At 41.1% G+C, this 19,937-nt stretch overlaps 1 protein-coding gene across 4 annotated transcripts in view; it reads right to left on the bottom strand.

Annotated features, from left to right (window-relative positions):
- Window positions 1-19,937, bottom strand: part of DAAM2 (dishevelled associated activator of morphogenesis 2) — a 170,701-nt gene that overhangs the window by 14,990 nt on the left and 135,774 nt on the right. For 3 of the 4 annotated variants that reach the window (XM_057371013.1, XM_057371022.1, XM_057370996.1), the window contains exons 16-23: window positions 19,361-19,393; window positions 16,627-16,733; window positions 7,657-7,741; window positions 5,961-6,067; window positions 5,168-5,256; window positions 4,251-4,419; window positions 2,284-2,391; window positions 859-919 (exon numbers count right to left, since the gene is read on the bottom strand). In XM_057371013.1, the coding sequence (XP_057226996.1) occupies window positions 859-919; window positions 2,284-2,391; window positions 4,251-4,419; window positions 5,168-5,256; window positions 5,961-6,067; window positions 7,657-7,741; window positions 16,627-16,733; window positions 19,361-19,393 (759 nt within the window). The remainder of the gene's footprint in view (window positions 1-858; window positions 920-2,283; window positions 2,392-4,250; window positions 4,420-5,167; window positions 5,257-5,960; window positions 6,068-7,656; window positions 7,742-16,626; window positions 16,734-19,360; window positions 19,394-19,937) is intronic. The other variant, XM_057371006.1, reaches the window with a different exon arrangement.

The raw sequence follows: 19,937 nt of genomic DNA, 5'->3' as shown, positions 1-19,937 counted from the left end.
GTCAGCCTTCCCTTTTACAGGTGCTTTTAATTCCCAAACACTGTACTCTATGTATGCAGCAGTATTTCTTGTCATTGCTACATTCTCCCTTACCCCAACAATCCAGAAATAAGGTTGGGAAAGTTTTGGGGTTATTTTTTCACAGGAGGATCACTGGTTAATTACATGATGAACTGCTGGCAGGACAAAGATCCCTTCCTCTACACTCAGAGGCAAAGCAAACTCAGGTCACATGAAAGAACAATGAGTTCATCACTGTCTGTCTCCTGGTGAATGAGAAGGACTGGGGAGTCCTGTGTTAGTTCCTCGGAAACAGGCAATCCTTGCACAGAAACCACCCAATGCAATTCCCAACAACTGGCTTTCATTAGTAGCAGGAAACCCCCCCGCCCCCCACTGTTGCTTTGCTTGCCACCTCAGCTATATCATCTTTGACTAGCTTCTATTCTTCCCTCTGCCACCCCAAGGAGTGCTTAGGATAGAGGTTAGGGTTGCAGAGTGCTATCTGCTTACTACTGCTCCAAGAGCCATGCCAAACACTTGCTCAGCAGCCAGCCATCCCTCAGTAAGAAAGAGCAAGAATTTTATTTCTTCTTTCAGTCCATGCCACTGTCCTTTCACTTTCCAGGCTGAGATCAAACAAGAGTTTCATTAGCCTTAACTCTGCTAAGATCATCAGCARGAGCTCCACATGAGAAGCTTTTATTTGTTTTTTCTTGGTTAATGCATTCTGGAATGGAATGGAATGGAAAGGAACGAAAAAGAAAGCCCACTTTATCTAATCCTAAAATGTATAGTGCCCCTGATTCTGAGAGAGATATTTTAAGTATGGCGCTTTGGAAACCTTCAGATACTTACAGCTTCAACAGCTTTCAATCCAGTCTTTATGTTGTTGACTTCCTTCTCCAGCTCTACCAGGCTGCACAGGAGACAGACAGAGCAGATAAAACAAAAAGAGCAGTGTTAGCYAGGGCTACAGGAAGTGAGCAGCAGCACAGACCACTGGCCCATCAAGTCTGGTATCCGGCCTCCGGCACCAGCCACGCCAGATGAGCTGGAATGAGGAGAAGGCTCTGTTCATGCTCTGTGCTACTTTTTGTATGAGATGTAAGATGAGGCAGACCCTGCTTGCCTGTGGTCACACTGAAGACTGGGATTTTCATGGGAAGACAGGGGTGGTTGCCCTCAGAACATGTGCCCTGCGAGCTGAGCCTGACCTTTCAACAAGGGGTGTTTGCCACACAGCCAGCTTGCAGCGATCAGCTGGCACACAGGCAAGGAGCACAGCTTTAGCATCACTGGAGTCTCAGATTATCTCTACAAATGATTCTTGAACCATAAAACTGCTAAATCCCATTAGCAGCACATTTACGTTTGATTTTTTTTCTCCCTCACAGTCCAAACATTGTTTTTTCCATCTGCACTTCTACCATATGGTAGTCCAGGCCAGCTTACACTGTAACTGAGCACAGAAATGTGCTGTTAATGTTCATACATGCTTCCCAAGACACAAATGCTACACTGAATTTCTGTTCATCATATACAAACAGGAGCCTCTTTTTTTTCTAGGACTTGTGAGCAAAAAAGGTCTTTAGTTTCCAGATAACTAGTGAGTACCTATTTGTGAGTCAGCAGGCATCCCCTCCAAATATTTGGGGAGTAGTAGCTTACATCTCAAAGCACCACTAAAGCTTTAAGTGTGAAAATACATTTATTTTTCACTAGTCTTYCATTAGTTGGACTAGTTCCTTACACAAAGAATCATGGGTAAATARTATTAATAATATTTTTTGAGCAGTAACTTAGAAAGAAAAAAATGATAGCATTTTGGCTTCTGTAGTAATTTTTCACAAACACTTCCAGAAACAGACCATTTAATTTTTTGCAGAAAGAATGATGCTTTCCACATTTCTGTGCAAGACTTATTTGTGCAAAAACAAGAAAAAAAGATTGGAAAAAAAAGATTTACTGTAGCCTCTGTGCCTAATTGACTCTGTCTTTGTCAGAAACAAACCTGCAATTACCCAGAAAAAATAGCACACTTAGGTAACAACCATCGAATATGGTGAGTGAATTAGAAACAAGTTACCATTTTTGATTCAGAAATAAAGTAGATATAGGCATATCTGAGTAAAGCTATCAGTTTAGTTATCTACGACAAAGGCATTACAACTTTAAGGCTGGCCATGAGTTTAGAAGACAGAAATGAAAAAAACTGTGATAATTAAGTTAACAAAAAGTGCTGGGAACTCCAGCTCACAGAAGCAATAGCACTGGACTTACTTGACTTTTGCTGCTTCTGGAAGATGCTGCAACTCAGACTGGATATCYAGGATATCAGGATAATTCTTTTCGAAGATCATAATTAAGTAGTGCAAGAGTGTAATGTTCCTAAAGAAAAACAAAAAAAAATAGAAGGTAGAAATGAGAAGGAAGATGGTCATGAAAAGGAAAGGATGGTGAAAAAATTGTGACAAATCAGTGAGAAATATTTGGGTAGGAAATGTGCTTGATTGAACAAAATAAACAATGTATCAGCAGTTAGCAGCACTGCTACCAAAAGAAAAGTGCAATTGATCAAAATGCACTAATCCTTTATGAACAATTTTTCCTGAAACCTAAAGCAATATACTGATCTTAATTTAACTTTGAAATACCAGCATGCTTCCATACATGTGGATGGTGCAATAGAAAAGAAAATTGCACAACATAGCATAGTATTTGTCACCACATACTTCAGAGAATAAACAACTAATAATACTAAAGGGACATTAACTTGTAAGGGAGATGCAAGCGGTCCTCAGAGGCAATGTGGGGAAAAAACGTGAGTTATCTAAGAAGATAAAAAGGCTCCYGAAGATTAGAGAAGCTGCAAAGAAAATGACAGCAGTAATGAAACAGGTGAGCTTATGAGCAGTGATCAGGCTCACTAACATGAAACCAAAGGCAGCCCAAGCGGGAGCAGACAGAATTTAGGGGTGTAGGAGAARGTTTAAGGAAATTTGTAAACAAGGAATTCTGCATGCAAAGAAAACAGACAGCCATAACAGCTACTTGAGATGGCTGTCACATGGTTAAGTGACAGGGAAGACAGAAGATGGCCACTGCTCCACACAAACTAGAGCCTGGGAGCTGGGAACTGGTGAGATAACAGAATCCGCACAGGACATTTATTATATGGAAAAATCAAGCCAAGCTACAGTCAGGCAAAAAAAAAAGTTCAGTATTAGCTATACAAATTTTAGCCTTGGAATATAGAAAGAACGTTTTGGTAGTCAAAACAGTGCTCTGTTAATTCAAACTCTATTAGGTAGGGACGAATTTCCTATGATTTTTTACTGCCATCACTCAGTCACAGTCTGAAGTAATTTCACCGCAGCTATGGTCTCAGCAGGTCTTAAAATCCAAGGAAGGTGCAAGTTAGTAAGAAACAGCATGAGAGATCTCCAAGGAAAACCTCAGTGCTGCTAGAGCCCGAAAGTCATATTCTCTCCCCATTCTCAAATGGATTAATTTCCAGAACCAGTTTGGGGATATGGGGCAAAACATATAGTGACGCTATAAAGACCTGCAGTCCATGTCAATAAACAGTAAGCTCCACATTCCCAAAACAGCTGTTTTCCTTATCTGCCCAAGATACAACCAGGATCAGTCTCTCTGAGCTATGCCTTGTGGTTTCATTAGAGGTRTACATAGAGAGAAAGTTTATGACAGTCCTGCATCAGAAACATATGCCATGTTTCACAGGAGACAYAGAATTGTGCTCAGATTTTTTGTGCGTTTTCTTTTTTCACAAAACCATGGCCATAAAACTTTGGTATAAAGGGCAAATTCCATAGAAATCCTCTTCTCCCTAAACTTATTTATGTGAATAAATTCTTCTCCCTAAATTTATTTATGTGAAATACTACATTTTATGTAGTTATTATGTGAAACTATGTGTATTATTATGTATTTATGTAGTTAATTATGTGAAATACAATGTTTTGTCATCTTTGCACAGGATTGCAGAAATGCAGTGCCACATCAGATGTGCWTTATCCAGAGAAATATCAGAATTTGGTTGCTGTGTTAATAGCTGGTCTTAATTGCTGCAGAATCTTTTAGAGTGAAAAGCACTATTTAAATGCCACATAAGACATTACTTTCAATTGCCTACAGAGCTAAAACCAAACAAAACTCCATTTTCATAACTATGATAAGAGATGCAGCAGCACAGTAAGCAAGGTATTTATGACCTTCTACCCTACCTGTCTATGCTGGATTTGGTGTCTGCAATTTTGTTSAGGCTGGAGACTTTGAAGCCATAAGCGCTTCCCCTTTGGCCCTTGTTCATGTAATTCCCRAAGGCGAGTACTACCTCCAGGAGCTGCCTCAAACGCTTGCTTCGGATGAGTTCTTTGGATGCCAGAAGAATGGCTTGAAAAGAGAGAAAAAAGAACAGGTTATTCACAGTGGCTGTTTTCAACATGCCTGGGCCCATAATTTTAAGTACCTGAAATTCCCATCTAACTATTGCACAACAAATGCTGCAACACTGTCTGTTTTCAGTCTTTCCTGTGCCCCCAGAATCAGGACAACTGGAAGGAAAATGCACTACATGTAGCTTGTAGGAAGCTCCTCTGAACACAGGAACAAGGCTSTTCTCCTGGACCTCATGTTCTAATAGCACAGCCAGTGAGAACAGAGGGAAGGTTTGAGCTCATCCAAAAAAGCAGAGTAGAATACATTCATCTCTCCTCTGCAATAACCGTGGATGTGGTACAGAAGCCATACACCTCCCCTGCTTCTAAGTTACACATTCCCAGAGTATCAGTGTCCTCAGGCACCTATTCTAAGTGCCCTCTGTGCAAGGACTTGGGGGTGAGAAGGGAAGGCTGACCTGCACAGAAAGGCCATGAAAGTTTTTGGCAGCTCAGCACAGCCTGATAGCATGCTGTCACATTTGTCAGGTCATATTTACAGTGTAACAATGATGACACTGACTTTATTAAGTCAATGGGTGAAAGAAGAGTGTCAGAACTAATTTCTTAGGATATGACATACCCTGGGCTCACTGGCTCTACAAACACAGTATGCATGTAACAGCACCTCCTTTGAAGACAAGCYTCTCTTGACCTTGCCTGCCCCTCTGCCCAACTCCTAGCAAAAGCTTTATTAACCATACCTTCCACTTTTGGTTTAGCTTCAGCCAGCCTCTCTGGAAACTTCTTCTTAAAGAACAATGCTTGCAGCCGCTGCTGATAGTGGTCAATCCTGCATGAAGGGCAGAGRAAAGCCAACACTGAACTGGAATTCTTGAAGCCCAGGGCCAGTACGCTTCCCATATAATCTAATGGTTGGATGTTCAGTCTCATGAAGCCTAGACATGGGATTATCGACATAGTTCAAACATGTAACATCATATAATCAACCTTGTTATGAAAATAGTGGTCCTCAAGTCATGCTTTGATCTCAACTGAAAAGGAGTTGGAAAAATTCCCACTACTTTCAAAATATGAGAGTCACAGGAGATGCCAGCTATGCCTCAATTAGCAGAACAAGATGTTAATCCTCACCAGGAGTGTAGCAAAGCTGGAACAAGAAAGAGGGTCAGAGGATGAGGAGATGACACAGCTGAATGAAAAAAGGGATCTGTATGACATCCTGACCCCTGGCTACATTACATCTGATACTTGGATCTGCATTCCTTCTGGTGAACAAATTTAGGCAGAGGAGGCAGATTTCTCTTTGTCAKCAGGGGACAGGCCCTTATGCACAGAGAGTGCTTCTTGTCAATAAAGTTTGTGTCATGAACGGAAATATTTGTAACATTCACGGGCTTCTGGCAAAGGCAGGGTATAATGTTGGCCCACGATCTTGCACATTCCCCCCCAGTGCCAGATGATCCATTTTCAATAACAATTACAGCTGCTTCCAAGAAGTCCTGCATGCACTCTCCCATAATGAAGCAAACAGACCTGCTCATTTCAAAGAGGAAACGATCCGCCCGGGCCATGCGCTCGATTTCGTGTTTGTGTTCCTCCAACAGGTCAGTATCACTCTTTTCAGGAACGAACTTCAGTAGCTGCAGTAAGAGACACAAACCAAACACTGAGATGTGAGATCCAAGGAAAATGAGAGGGGGACAGGGGGGCACAAACAAACCCTGGTAAAGAGAGAGAGCCCTCAGATTTTTCTGCTACCACTGGGGAGCATTACACTGACTCAGCCGTGTGACCGTAACTTCAAAAAAGCACAGCTGTGTCTACAAAACTGACCTTTCCTAAACCTTTGCTTGCTGTTCTGTCTTTATCCTTCACTGACCCCATTAAGATTAATTTTTAATTCTATGGGGAATTTCCCATTTCAAAATCCTAAAGGCCAAGTGCTACTGCAATTTACCCAAGGGGAAGCACAGAGAGAACTTGATTCCCACAGCACTCCTTGGAGTTTAGACTGGTGCAAACAAGAGCAGGATGTATCCCAAACAGTGGGAAGTACCCATGGTGCCTATCGTAGAGTACACACAAAGCCTCATCTATCTCTCGGGTATGCCCTACACTGCTGAAACAATAAACAATAACCCAGCAACTGGATATGCATCTGACACTGGCTGCTATTCATATGCTGACCTTAAAAGCTCATACTTTGACAGATTTTTGACATATCTGGTGGTAGTTGTGCTATGGTATGGTTATAAATACTGCCCTGTACGCAGCCTCAGCACACACCCACAAAAACTGCACACAAAACATATCAAGCAGTGTGCCTTTTACMATTTGTTAATACTTTATTGAACTCTGCAAATATGTGATATTCAAAGGTGTGGAGCATCAGAAGCTAGCAGTGACTTTTGAAGCAGCTGTGGTCACTCAGATAACATGAGACAAGTAGGCTATAAATTTCCAAAATGGAAAAGCTTTTTGTGCATGACTAAACACTGTGCCTGCATGGAAAGAAGGAATCACTTTTATTAGACAGTTCATAATTATACTGTTTTGCACACTCCTAAGGAACTTTATCACATGTCCCTTTGGTCAAAGCATCATCTGTCACCTTCTAAAAATGGAAATTGGGCAATRGTGGTTTAATTGTGAAGTTTTGTCCCTCACCAGTTATACAGTCAGCCAAATGCTGGGGGGTGGGGTGGGGGGGGGCAAAGTCCTGATTCTCCTTCTACTGTTCCTGTTCTACTTTGAATGCAAGATCCCGTCTAGTCCTGGCTCTAAATACTGACCTACATGGCCTTGCTCTGGGCACTTCCCAACAAAAAAGCTGCAGGTAGAGAAGGGAGATGAAGAGGAAGAAAAGAAAAAGAGGAAAAGAAAACAACAACAACAACTAATCAGCAGGGAAAGCAGAGATGGGAAAAATTATGGAAAAAGATACGACATGAAAAGAAATCTCATACCACCTATAATCATGCAAATTTTGCAACAAGAAGAGCAAATATGAGATCAACTTTATACAGTTACAGGACATAACTGTACGAGTACAGAATACTCGACAACATTGGGAAAAATACTTTCCTTGTGTTCTCAGGTGCAGCTCCACTGACATGACAGGCCTAGTTAGGATCTGCAGGCAAACCAGCAGAGCCTGTACATACACTCACTTGAGAAAAGGTAGTGAAGGACCTAAAAAAAAGTTATATCTGACTTAAATCTTTCTCACCTGCTCAAGCATATCTTTCGCTAGGTCTTCTTGTTCATCCATCTTCAAGATTGCTTGTCTGATTTCTTCATTAGACAGCTTCAGCCTTTCAAAAGTATCAACATGGTACCATTAGTGCAAAGCTTAAGTGACTCTGAAAATTCAGAAAGTAGGAAGCCTGAAACTCTGCACTAAACAGGCATAAAGCAACCACAGCAAGCTCTACTGTGAAGCTGCTATTCTAAAATATTCAGTAAGAAGAACAAATCAGTTCTAAAGACAAGGATTTTATGGATCATATATTTTTAACCTATATATTTTGTATGTTTTTGATGTGTATATTTATACACACATCAGAAATTAGACGGCAATTAAGAACAATCAGGTCCTCATAGACCAAAAGTGCTTCCAAGTTCCCCCATACCAGACACCTCCCTCATTAAGTTATTTCGCTATAGTAAACCCCTTCATGTCCATGTGACTTACAGCTGTGAGCTCAGGTAACAGCCTGACTGGTGAATATTAAAGCATCTTCCAGAGTAACAAATAATGGGACTGAAAACTCCCTTACTGAAAATGGGTTTTCTTGCAAGAAAATTGCTTGTGCTGGGTTATTTCCCTCTGTCAGCAGACACTTGACAAAGGGACAGACAGCATCCACATATCCATGTTTCACATCCAGTGTGAAWCAAGCTCTGAAAATAAGAGCTTTTTAACATTATCTGAGGCACTAAGATTACACTCTCCTTACCACCTACTCTTGTCTATCTGTGTGCAATGAGTAGGGATCATGAGCTACAACTGAACACAGAAACAATAAAAAAAAAAAAAAAAAAAAAAAAAAAAAAAAAAAAAAAAAAAAAAAAAAGTACAAAAAAAAAAAAAAAAAAAAAAAAAAAAAAAAAAAAAAAAAAAAAAAGAAGTCTCAAGGTCTCCACTTGAAATCCAGTGCAGACTAGGAAGAGTCAAAATTTGTGATTACCAAGATGTTGCTTGATGGATATTTGAAATTAACTTGGTGGTTCTCAGAGCAGATTGTCAACAAAGAAATGCACAAGTTAGAATTTCTACCCCACCAACCCTGACCTATGACAGTCAGTCATTTCAGCAGAGTAGGAAAGATTGAAGTGAACCATAAAGGAAAGGCTATCCACATGAAAATCTCAGGTTTGGGACTGAAACAGTAAAATGTAAAAAGAAATATTTGAGGAATGAGTCTACAATCTCCACAGACCTTCTACAATCAATGTAATTAATTAACAGTAGAAAGAGAAAATGCAAATATTAATAAGAGACATATGAGGCAAAATGTTTTTGTCTTCAGTGCTAAGAAGTTCCATGTTGAAATTTCCCATTACCATTGGCATTTGAATAGAATCATATTTTTGGAACTAGGTAAAAGCAAAACAAAAAGCTTTATTTTCACAGACAGGAAATATTACTTAATCTAAGGAACTTAAAACATTTTAATATTGCCCAATACAACCAACAGCTGGAAACTGAAATACGAATCAACAGACATTTGAAATCTTGTAAGTATTACATCTCTGAACTAATTGCTCTTATGGTTGGTCATCATACCTTCTTTCCACAAGGAGGGCAAACTGATACCAGCTAAGCAAGATAAAGTACCAAATTTCCAGAAAAGCTTCATGATTGGACCATGCTCAGATGGGATGTAAGGATTGAAAGTTTTACAATGAAACAGTTAGAAACTTTTTACTTCAGGTCAACAGTTYGACTCTGGATCAAAACCAAACTTCAGTACATGAGGTTCTGCATAAAGCTTTACAGCTTCAATCAAAAAATGGAAGGTTGCTAATAGCTTAAATTAGAAAATGTAGAGTCCRTGGCTATGTGACCCTGAACTGATCAAATACTGTGAACAGATAAGGGCTAAAATTGGCGGCTGTGGGCCTGGTCCCTAGCAGACACATATACAATTGCCCAAACAATCTGGCACCTGAAGTTTTTTAAGTGCCACATTTTGTTGGTTATTTTCCCTTTAGAGAGCACCTTTGCCTTTTCCAGGACCTGGAGTCAGCAGATTAGATTTATCTTGTAATACAGGCACACAGTCTGTGAGAGGGATTGAAATAAAGCAACCCATTAACACCAAGGTGKGGGGTCCGGGTTGGGGGGATTTTGTTGCTACTTTCACACAGGTTAAAAAGAATGAGGGTGTGTTTCATGTGTTTTCCATGCAAATAACTTGAGCAATTACTACACTGACCACCTATTGCATTGTGCAAGGACCTCTGTGTGTGTCTGGGGATGCAGGAAACAGGACCAAATAAACAGGTTTGAGGTGCTGCATGTATTACCACTGATCTTGCTGCTCTGTCCAGAAGCACAAGGTTTCCAAGCTCCTCTACTGCCATTCATCAGCACTAAATACACTTGAAAACATCATCTGTTCAAAAATAATTGAAAGCCCCAAGGACAGACAGTTACACAAACACTTTGATTTCTTGGATGATTCTGTGCCCCGCCATCAGCAGTGAAACATCTGGTTTGAATGGTTTAGCCCACAGCAGAGAAGAGCAGAAAGCATGCCAGTCCCCTGCTGAGAAGCAGTGTAACTTGGTCACTTACAGGACTGCAACAGGGTCATGGTGCCTGCAGGTGTGCATCCGAGGTCATTATCAATCTAATTAAAAGCATGGAAGGATTTACAGCAGAACAATCTTACTCTTCCAAAATGGGCTTGTTCTTCTGGGAGAGGATGCATTTCAACAGCAACAATGACACAAAACACAGATCGTCCCACTTTAAAAACTGTCTCACTAACTGGCCAAAGAATTGTTAATCAAGTGAATCTTCTTCTATTTTTAAAACTCATGCCCAGCCATGCAGCAGATCTTAAAGATGGCCAGCAATAATGTGAAACAGATGTGCTGCTTTTAAACAGAAACAGGTGAACTGATTAAAGAAGAACCTAAAGCAGATGCATAAAATCTTTCMATTTAAAACTGAAAAGAGGCATCCCTCAGAGCCTAAAACTCGTATGAGACAGACAGCAAAATAAAGTTGAATTATGGCCCAAAAATTTACACTACAGAAATTACATTTTGGTGTCTATTGGAAAGCTGCARTGACTTTCTTACAAGCTTTGCAGATCCAGGCACCCTTCCTCCAGCTGCTGGAGGTAACTCATTTTTGGAACAGCACACAATTCAAGCTGTATTCCCTCTGCCTTAAGCTTCTCTAAATCACGTATCCTGAGATCATGACAGGGGAAGTAAATGTGACCACAGGAAAACACAATGCCCCTTTCCTCAGCTGCAGATCATTCATTCATAGCACAGATACTGCCTGTTTTTGTTCAACACGAGCCTGACACTGGTCACATGAGGAAGGAAAAGGACCTTTACCAAGAATACTCCCTCCTTCCCTCACCCATACATCTGGTGGCAGCATATGGAAGTCCAACTGCTTGAGTCATCTTCAAGCAATGCTAAAGCTCAACAAGTCCCAAATAACTTCTGATATGGTACTTAGCCTGCCTCCCTCTATCCCCTCYGGCTTCATAAATAATCTCTATTGACTGCAGAGTAATTCATCACTAATCTCCCCAGGACACCTCGACTGATTTAACACCAGCTTCACTTGCAGACATCAAGTGGTTTATTGTTTCGTCCTCTCAGAGAATGCTGGCAGCCTGACTCGGAACATGCCTGGGAGACATGTTGCAGTTTTACATCAACTTCCGTTACAGACATCCAGTGCTCGCTCATTTTTTCTCCTTAAATATACCCATTGATTTAACTCACAGTAACCCCCTTCCYGCATTTCTCCCTCCCATGAATCAAAGCAAAATGCTTGTCACCCATTAACCATCTCCCCCTCCAAAGAAAAAGTGAGTTACCTCATGGGCTTGTTTCTTGGGTCTTTCTTAGCTTTTGAGAAACAAGTATGTTTCACAAGCAGAACTGGAGTTTTGCTGCAGCTAAGCAGTTAAGCTCCCATAACTCAGAGATCACAGACTCGCTGTTCCTTTTACCTTGGAGGAGAGGATTAATTCTCATGTATTAAGGCCATTTTACACCTCATACTGAACTCTACTGTGCTTCCATCAGATGCCAACAGCAGTAGCTGTGACAGTCAGAGGCACTGATTGATACTCAGCTACATCCTAAGGCCAGTTTGTACAGCTCACCTTAATCTCAGTTTTTATTGACTGCAGAATTCTCCATCTCCACACAGTTATTTCACACAGACTACTAGTTAGTTCATTCCCGAACTTTGTGACTGAGACATAAGCTTTCTCTAACTCCTGAGCCCTCCTAAGGCTCTGTACAGCTGCCAGGTTGCATGCTGTTCAATATCTGCAGTTTGGGAATACTCATTGTCACTACCGCATAAAGGCCTCCTCTCAGAAGCAGCATCCAGGAGCCAGGCTGGTCTAACTGAGCCAGAAGACAGAAAAATGCAACCACTCTTTCCACACCCSTTATCTCAGTTGCCAACTCATCTCATCAGTGAAGACAATAGTGCAGGACAACAGCTGAGACATTTTTTCAGGTACATCTTACACTATTATATCAACATGTAGGGAAAAAAAATCCACCAGTGCCTTTTCACCACTTCACTGTGAAAGGGTTCTGGCAAGTGCAGAAAGAAACAGACTTCTTTTTCTTGTCCTCCTTCAGCAAAAGCTCATGTGTAACCAAGCAACTTTGCATTCAGATATACTCTCAATTACCTTCCAAGAAGGATCTGGGGATGACTATGTTTCTGAGCCAAGAGGAGCAAAGCAGGGCCAAATTTTGGAATCCCCAAATTACAGTGAGATATTGATGAGGCAGTGGTTCATCTTTTATCACAATGCTACCTTCTGGGTCCTAGTTGTGATCTCAGACAGGATGGCATTGACTAACGTGTTCAGTTTGCCTTGGAGTATCATACTTAGCATGGCAGGTAAAGCCTTTCATTGTGGACCTTTATTTAAAACCAGAAAATCTCTCCAGGAGCCCGGCAGGCACAGTTCATCAAGACAGCACACCGAAGAACTGAACTGCTGAGTCCAATCAGCTGTTTCTGTATCAAGATATGATCTGTACTCCAGAATATTACACTGCTTCAAATTTACCTTAAAACACGGGCAAACACTGAATTGTCACATGCCCAAAAGGCACAGAGGGACTGGGTGCATTGTAGAGCCAGTACATGGAGACTGATATTGCCTCTGCAGCTTGTCCCCTTAATGTCTCAGCTGAAAGTTTAAAAGCACTGAGGAGGTRCAGTGATGTGAGAAGAATACTTCATCTCTTTAGTATTCTCATAGGAAATTCTGCCCACTTCCTTTTTCTTCTCCCTTACAGATGTTTGAATTGACAAAGCCACAAAAATCCAGTAAAGCAGCCTGCGAGTACCAGTCCAGTTACATTCACATTTAAAACTATTATTGTGCAGTCAGATTCTGCCTTCTGCTACTACTGGTTTTATGACATTTTGCTAGCACTCCTACTGTTTCCAGCCTCTTGAGAAGGTTACTGCTGACTCACTGGGCCACAGGAATAACAAACACATCTCATTATGTCAGAAGAACACTGACATAATTATTTTTGCTGGAATTCATGCGAAATAACTTGAACAAAGAAGTTCCCTAAGTGTATGTTCAGCTTTCTTCCAAGCAAGACGTCTCAAATAACTGAATCTCTCCAGAGCAAGACAGCAAATGATACATAAATTGGGCATGTTCTGCAAGAACATTTAAAGAAATGGCATTACAAGAACAGAGCAGTGAAAATATTATCCATTACTTAAGTAATGGAGGCAGGGAGAAGCACCAATGGTGAGAGAGATCAGAGAAATCTCCAGCCACCAGGTGAAAGTGGGGAAACACAGGGATCTGGGATGATTCTTCCAGACCACACAAGTCTGACAATAAAACTCYAGCTTGGTGGAAACTGAAGACATCGGGAAATTCATGAGAGAGAGCAGATTTCCAGTGTGACAAAAGTAAATGTATGTTTGAAACTCCATTAAGAAAGCTAAATTTGAAGGTGGTGCATGCCTGAACTCACCACAAACAGGCAGTTCCACATCCTAGTTGAACCATTGTGTACTGGAAATACTGTGAGATAACTCATCTTGTTCTTTTTCAGACCTTTAAAGATGGGCTATGGTACAGAGCTTTGTTTTAGATCCATCAGGCTCTATCAAACAAGGACAGTTTAATCCTTTCTTTGCAGGAAACCTGAAAGATATTACTATAAGTAGTTGAAAGAGTGTTTTGGTTTCTTTTATGGAAATAGAGATGAGACTGGGGAGGAAGGCTTATGAATCTGTTAAATGTCAGCAAAAATCAACTAGCAATTCAATTCTCATCTCTTTTCAGCCTACCATGCTGCAGGCTCTCTGCAAAGGAAAGCAAGAGACATCTATTTCTCATTCTTGCTAGGTTTTGGCTTGTTGGACCATATGAAATATGAGCTTTGCCTGACCCCTTCTAACACAGTGTTAGTAAAACAAAAACATTTGAGTAGGGGAGGGAAAGAAAACCCAACCCATGCAGCTATTTTACTTTAAAGGACACGASAGTTTAGTGTAAACAAAGGGGGAATAAACTACAGGGATATATGCACAGTAAGAGTCAATTGGAAACAGCTGTTGGCACATACTGTGGCAACCTAAAATCTGGGGCTGAAGCTCCAGTTGCACAAACTCCTTTTGTTTGTCATCAGTTTTAAGTCCCCTCTCATTGAATGTGTGTGCACACCCACATGGATATGAGCAAGGTGGGCTGCAGGAGCAGCAAGTGCATGGCTGCAGGATGATTTGGCTGGGAGTGTCACTCCTTCAGGGTCTAATCTCAAGCAGGAACAAGTGGGATAATGAAAAAACCTGCAAAGGGGTCAAAAAGCCCTTACAATTATTGTCTGCAGACATTCCTCTCAATTCCTGTCTATAATATTAGAACCATGCATGCACAAAGTGCAATAAAAGAGGAAAGAATGTAAAGTGCTATTTTAGCTCCCATAGATTTTTGCTTTTCTGGTTGCATTTAAATGGAAGGTTTGGGGAAGAATATAAATCCTGGGTCAACCTGTATAATATTTCTGATATTCTGGGTGTAACACCATTACAGACATTAAATGATCTAAGCCAGTGGGATAGCCCTGGCAGTTGGTGTTTCCAATACCACAGCACAGCAAAGTTAACAGGGYATAATGCAAACTTGCAGGCTCCTTAGAGACACCTCAGTCTCCAAATCTCTATCATCCATGTTAAACCTGTTAACAATAAGAGAAGGACATCTCCTAGTGGAGAAGCTAACAGCCATAAAACACAGCTTTTCACTGCCGGTTTGAGCCCAGAGCAGCAGTTCGAAGTGAACTGACTTTGTGGAGTGATCACATGTTGTATATCTTGAAGTGCAAGGCTCATGCTTCAATGACCCTGCTGCTGGAGGCAGCAAAAAGAAAGACAAAAACACAGAAACTGTCCTTTCTTCTGCTGCACAGGGAGGATTCTTCTCAGGTAAGACTGCCCAGACTTGCAGAGCAGAGGAGGTGAATGTTGAAAAACATGTATTKCTGCTGTCCACATTGCTTTTGTTTTGGAGACAGAACATTTTTATGAATAAATACCCAATGCCATACCAAGTCATGGACCACCTTCCTGGATCCTCCTCAGCCTAGCCAACTGCAACACGATGTTACCACTTCTAGGAAATGCTTCACCTGCTTACATGACTTAATCTGAACCCCAGGAACAATCCAGCAGGTCTGTCAAACAGCATGAAAATCCTGCTGCCCTTATGCCTCCCCATTCCTCTGCCCCAGCCTCAGTCAGCTGCCAACAAAGACATGTTCTGTCAACTGCTGCAGAGAGAGAAATGTAAGCCTTCCCTCACTGAAGGTTTGGGTGGTGGGGGTCCTGCTGACATGCAGGCTAATGCCACATAAGCAGCATAATGAGAGCCTCTGTGGGTTTCACCAAGCAAGGGAAAGAACTCATTCCAGCCCTGGTGGTCTGGCTGCAACCTTGCTTTTAACTGTTAGCTTGCTAAAGCAGACAAGCACTATGTCCATATGAACCCGTATTTTCTACTGCCCACTGAAATAATTTTACTGCTCAGTACTGCCACTTTGCCAGATTCTGTCTCCAGCCTTACTGTCACTTCTCTGGTAGGAAAGGTAACTTTCTAGTTTGATCAGTCTGCACAAATCTAATAGTGACAGATCTCTAACCCACTACTCATGTTGGCAGAAAGACGTGAAAAAATATAGCGGGCCCTGATGTCACTGCATTTGAATGCATTAGTCATTGCAGGAATACGCAAAGACAACCCCTGACTTAAAAAACCTAATTTACAAATAGAAGACTTAATTCTTCACAGAGTATTCTGTGCTGGAAGGCAACCACAAGGATCATTGAGTCCAACTGTTTAGGATATGGGCCATACAGGGATTTAAACCACAACCTTGACGTTATTAGCACCATGCTCCAACCAACTGAGCTCATCTCAGGGACTGGGATATGAATGCCTGCGTCTACCCCTGTTTTCACCACAAGTCAAAAGTTAAAATCACACTGAGCTCTGTTGCATTCCAGGGAGATGGTCAGAGCAATATTCAGAAYGAAACACAAAGAACAGGACAAATGTCAGACACAGAATATGGGSGACACATCATTCAGAGTGAAGTGCAAACACTGCCAAAGAGCTGCTTTCATCTGCCAATGAGTTTTGTGGTAATGAGTATTCAGATACACGCTGGTGTCCACCTGTTTGACACACAAAATGTGTGTGTGTGTGTGTGTGTGTGTGTGTGTGTGTGTGTGTGTGTGTGTATTTTGATTCAGTGACAACAGACGCAGGAGAGATGTGCTTTTTTGACATCGCAAGAGAGGTTTATCTGAGGCTCTGCAGGTATTAAACAGGAGGTCTGGCTGGGAAAAGAAAAGCATCCATTGTTTAATTTCATCCCTTCTTGCCTCTGCATTGATCATGGCACACCCTGTGAGCCAAGGCTTAACACTTACTTGGAAAGGAGAATGACACAATTCTGAGCCCTCCGGCCATCAATCACAGAGAGCTCTTTCACCTTTCGTGTGGASAGGTAAAGGTCTTCTGTGGAGCCCATCTCTTTCTGCATATATTTCAAAAGGGAAAAAAAAACCAATCAGTGTTATGTTTCTCACCCAAGACTGACACACTTAGCTCAGGGTAATGAACAAACCCATCCCAATCWAGAAAAATCCACCCACATGATAAGAAAGAAGACAAAGGCAGAAAGCAGGTAGGTAAATCCTGAATTACTACACAGACAGAAATGATTCRTTAACACCTATAAGACCATCTTTGATTCCAAATACTGGACCTGATTCTGACCTGTTAGCCTCTCCCAACAATTACATTATTATGTTACTGTGAAAAACTGGCACATTATGATGAAGCCCACTGGGGTCACAATATATTCTTCAGCAAGTGTCTCCTCCAAGGGTTACACAGGATTCTTGAAAGGCTGCAGCACAAGCAATAAAACCCTTATGTTATGTCTTATGGCTGCCATTGGACCTGACCRATCTAATATATGAGAGGTGCTAACAGTGGGGCACGATGGCATTTATCTTACTAACTATATCTTACTAAATGGTAAAAATCTACCATCTAAACGATCTTTTCATTTCAAAGCTAATTAAAACATTTAAACATACAGAAATCACTCTTTTCCAAAGTTATCTGTATATCCCTATTGCTATACTCATCACYTGAAAAAAACCTAGAAAATCTAGTCCAGAACGTTTGTCACAGCACACAGAGATAAAATACAATAAAACTCAGTCTGGCCATCCAGAAGTCTCTCTCTGTCTCCTTATCTTACCTACCCATGAGAGTCATGTTTCCAAGAAAAGGCAAAATTGGCATTGGGTAAGTTTATTACTTCTGAGAAAAAAAAMCCCAARAACTAACAATACCAAAAAGAAGAATGTTCCCAGTATATTCTGGTATGTAGAGATTTCAAAGTTTTCCTGAGTTTTCTCAGTTTGTGGGGAGGAAGACAGGGAGCATGGAGATGGGCAGCTGTTGAAGTGAAGAAAGCTCTTTGTTGATCTGTGCTCTTGGTTTAAAAGCTTTACTGTTCCTCACCAGCTAATATTTGCAGACAAGGACACAYGGATAGTGATAAGCAGCACCCATCCCAAGGGGAAAAAAAAAGTTTCAGTATTTGGCTGTGTATGTGAGGTGGGGGTTTAGCCAGGTTCCCTTAAGACATCCAGAAGGAGTTGGTATAACAGTCTCCGTGCCACTTCCRATTCCCCAACCCACAGAGTTCAACACTGAAGAATAGCTTGAACTATTCAGACATGGCCCACTCCTTGGCTGAAAGGGCTAGACTCATCTAAAAATATATCCTCTTCAACTCATATGCAGGAGAGAGGTATTTATAGTTACTTGGATTTATGTGTAAGCAAAAGCAGATGAAGCCTCAGGTTTTACCAAAGCCAGATTCTGAGCTCAGCTGAAGGAAAACAGATTGCATATGGACTATCCACATTTTCTTTTTCTCAGACAGAAAAAGAGGAGCAAGGGGGCAGTAATGAATAGTTTTTGTGAGAGAGGCCAAGCCCYGAAAGCAAGAACAGTTGGAGCTGGTGTCAACCTGACAGAGAACATGACTAAGTTTTATGTCATCATTTTTACCAATTTCTCATCTGGGATAACACTTTGTTATGTGCTTCAAAGAGTATTTCAAACCTGATATTTTAATTGCAACTAAAATTTCAGTGCTGAAATGATTATACAGCTGGAATGTGTTCATCATATTGGTGCTTTGCTTCAAATACAATTTGAATTTGGTTAGCTGAAGAACTTGTGCTCTTGTGCCATGGCAGCACCCTAGCTTCTGGCAATTATCAATAATTCAGAGAACTATTTCTACCATACTGAGCTGTTTGGGTATGTGCCATGTTAGCCTCCCCCATGTGGCAAAAGTTCTGACTGGACTTTTCAAATACAGTTCCCTGAGCACTCATGGTGAGAACTTTCTTCTGAAGCCACCAAAGACACTGATGATCATATCTGAACAATCCTCTTCTGATACCATCACTTGTAACAAAACTGTTGCCAAGAATTTTGCTTAAGATGATACATAAATTGAGAGGTAGCCAGTTTAAAGACACAGGCATAATCTAACATCTCAATCTAAACACCGTTTTAATCTTTTGCTGAACTTTCTGAGGGTTTCAGCTTTCCATTCAAACCCTTTTTCTCCTTAGATGGCACAAATCCTTCTGCCAAAATGAACAGTTCTATATGCAAAGAAATATTTGCTTTATTGAAAAGTCTGTGGCTAGTAAGTGCATCTGAAGATTTCAGTACTGTCCAAAGCAGATGGACCACAGATGGGAACAGTGGGAGTGAAAGCTCCCTGAGAGCCCCTTTTCTTCTCCACTAGAGAGACTATTACTTTAAGAAAGAGTTCACATTCACATTCTTCTTTGTCCCTGGTCTTTTTTCCTCAGGATCATAACAAAGGGACTACAGACATCAGCAGGGAGATATAAGTAAGTGAAAGAACAAGAACTACTTCTTATCACAGAGATGACACAGTTAAAGGAATTTCTTGCGCCACCTTCCCCATCAAGAAAGCAGAGTGCAAAGGTATATGAAAGAGTAGCGTGAGCTGAGTTGTGACCCCATAATGGCATGGTCCGGGACTTCACCTTCCCACACACACTGCAAGAGGATCAGGAAGCAGACAATGATACTCACCTGCTTACAGGAGGAGGGGTTAGTTAGCAGGTCCTATGCAGGCAGCAGTCACAAATAACGAAGAAGGAAACATGCCAAAAATTAGCACAGAGAAAGATACCAAGTTTAACAAGGCAGCTGAATATAGACAAATACTGTTTTCAAAGAGCATACAATGCTTAGCAAGTAATGGTGGCCCAGATGGTTCAAAGGTATTTCAGCATTTCTTTCCACATTTCAAACCAGCAGATGTCAGAGAACTAAGAGTCCTAGGTCTTTTCTGAAAAGAATAAATTTAATCTCCAAATCATAAATCTCTTAGGTCTTTAAATATTAACTAGGATAATGCTTAAATACCTTTACAATCTAGTCCAGAGCCTTACTGAAAGAAGTGCCAAGGTTATAACTTGAGGGTCAGTTCTCCTCTCCTGATGCACAGGCACAGTTTGTGGGTACAAACAACTGTAATAAGCAACAACTTGTTTTCAATGGCACGTTATACCCTTTAACAACTTGTAGCCAATGTAGTATTTTGGAAGCACTCAGTCACGGCCAAAGAAGCCTTACAGCACTTCCGAATGACAGACTCCAACTATTT

This window comes from Malurus melanocephalus, unplaced genomic scaffold (genome assembly GCF_030028575.1).
Source record: "Malurus melanocephalus ecotype Western Australia unplaced genomic scaffold, MMel_1.1 scaffold_5, whole genome shotgun sequence".
NCBI classification, from domain to species: domain Eukaryota; kingdom Metazoa; phylum Chordata; class Aves; order Passeriformes; family Maluridae; genus Malurus; species Malurus melanocephalus.
The sequence above is the reverse complement of the archived record's forward strand: the minus strand, read 5'-3'. Positions and strand labels throughout refer to the sequence as shown.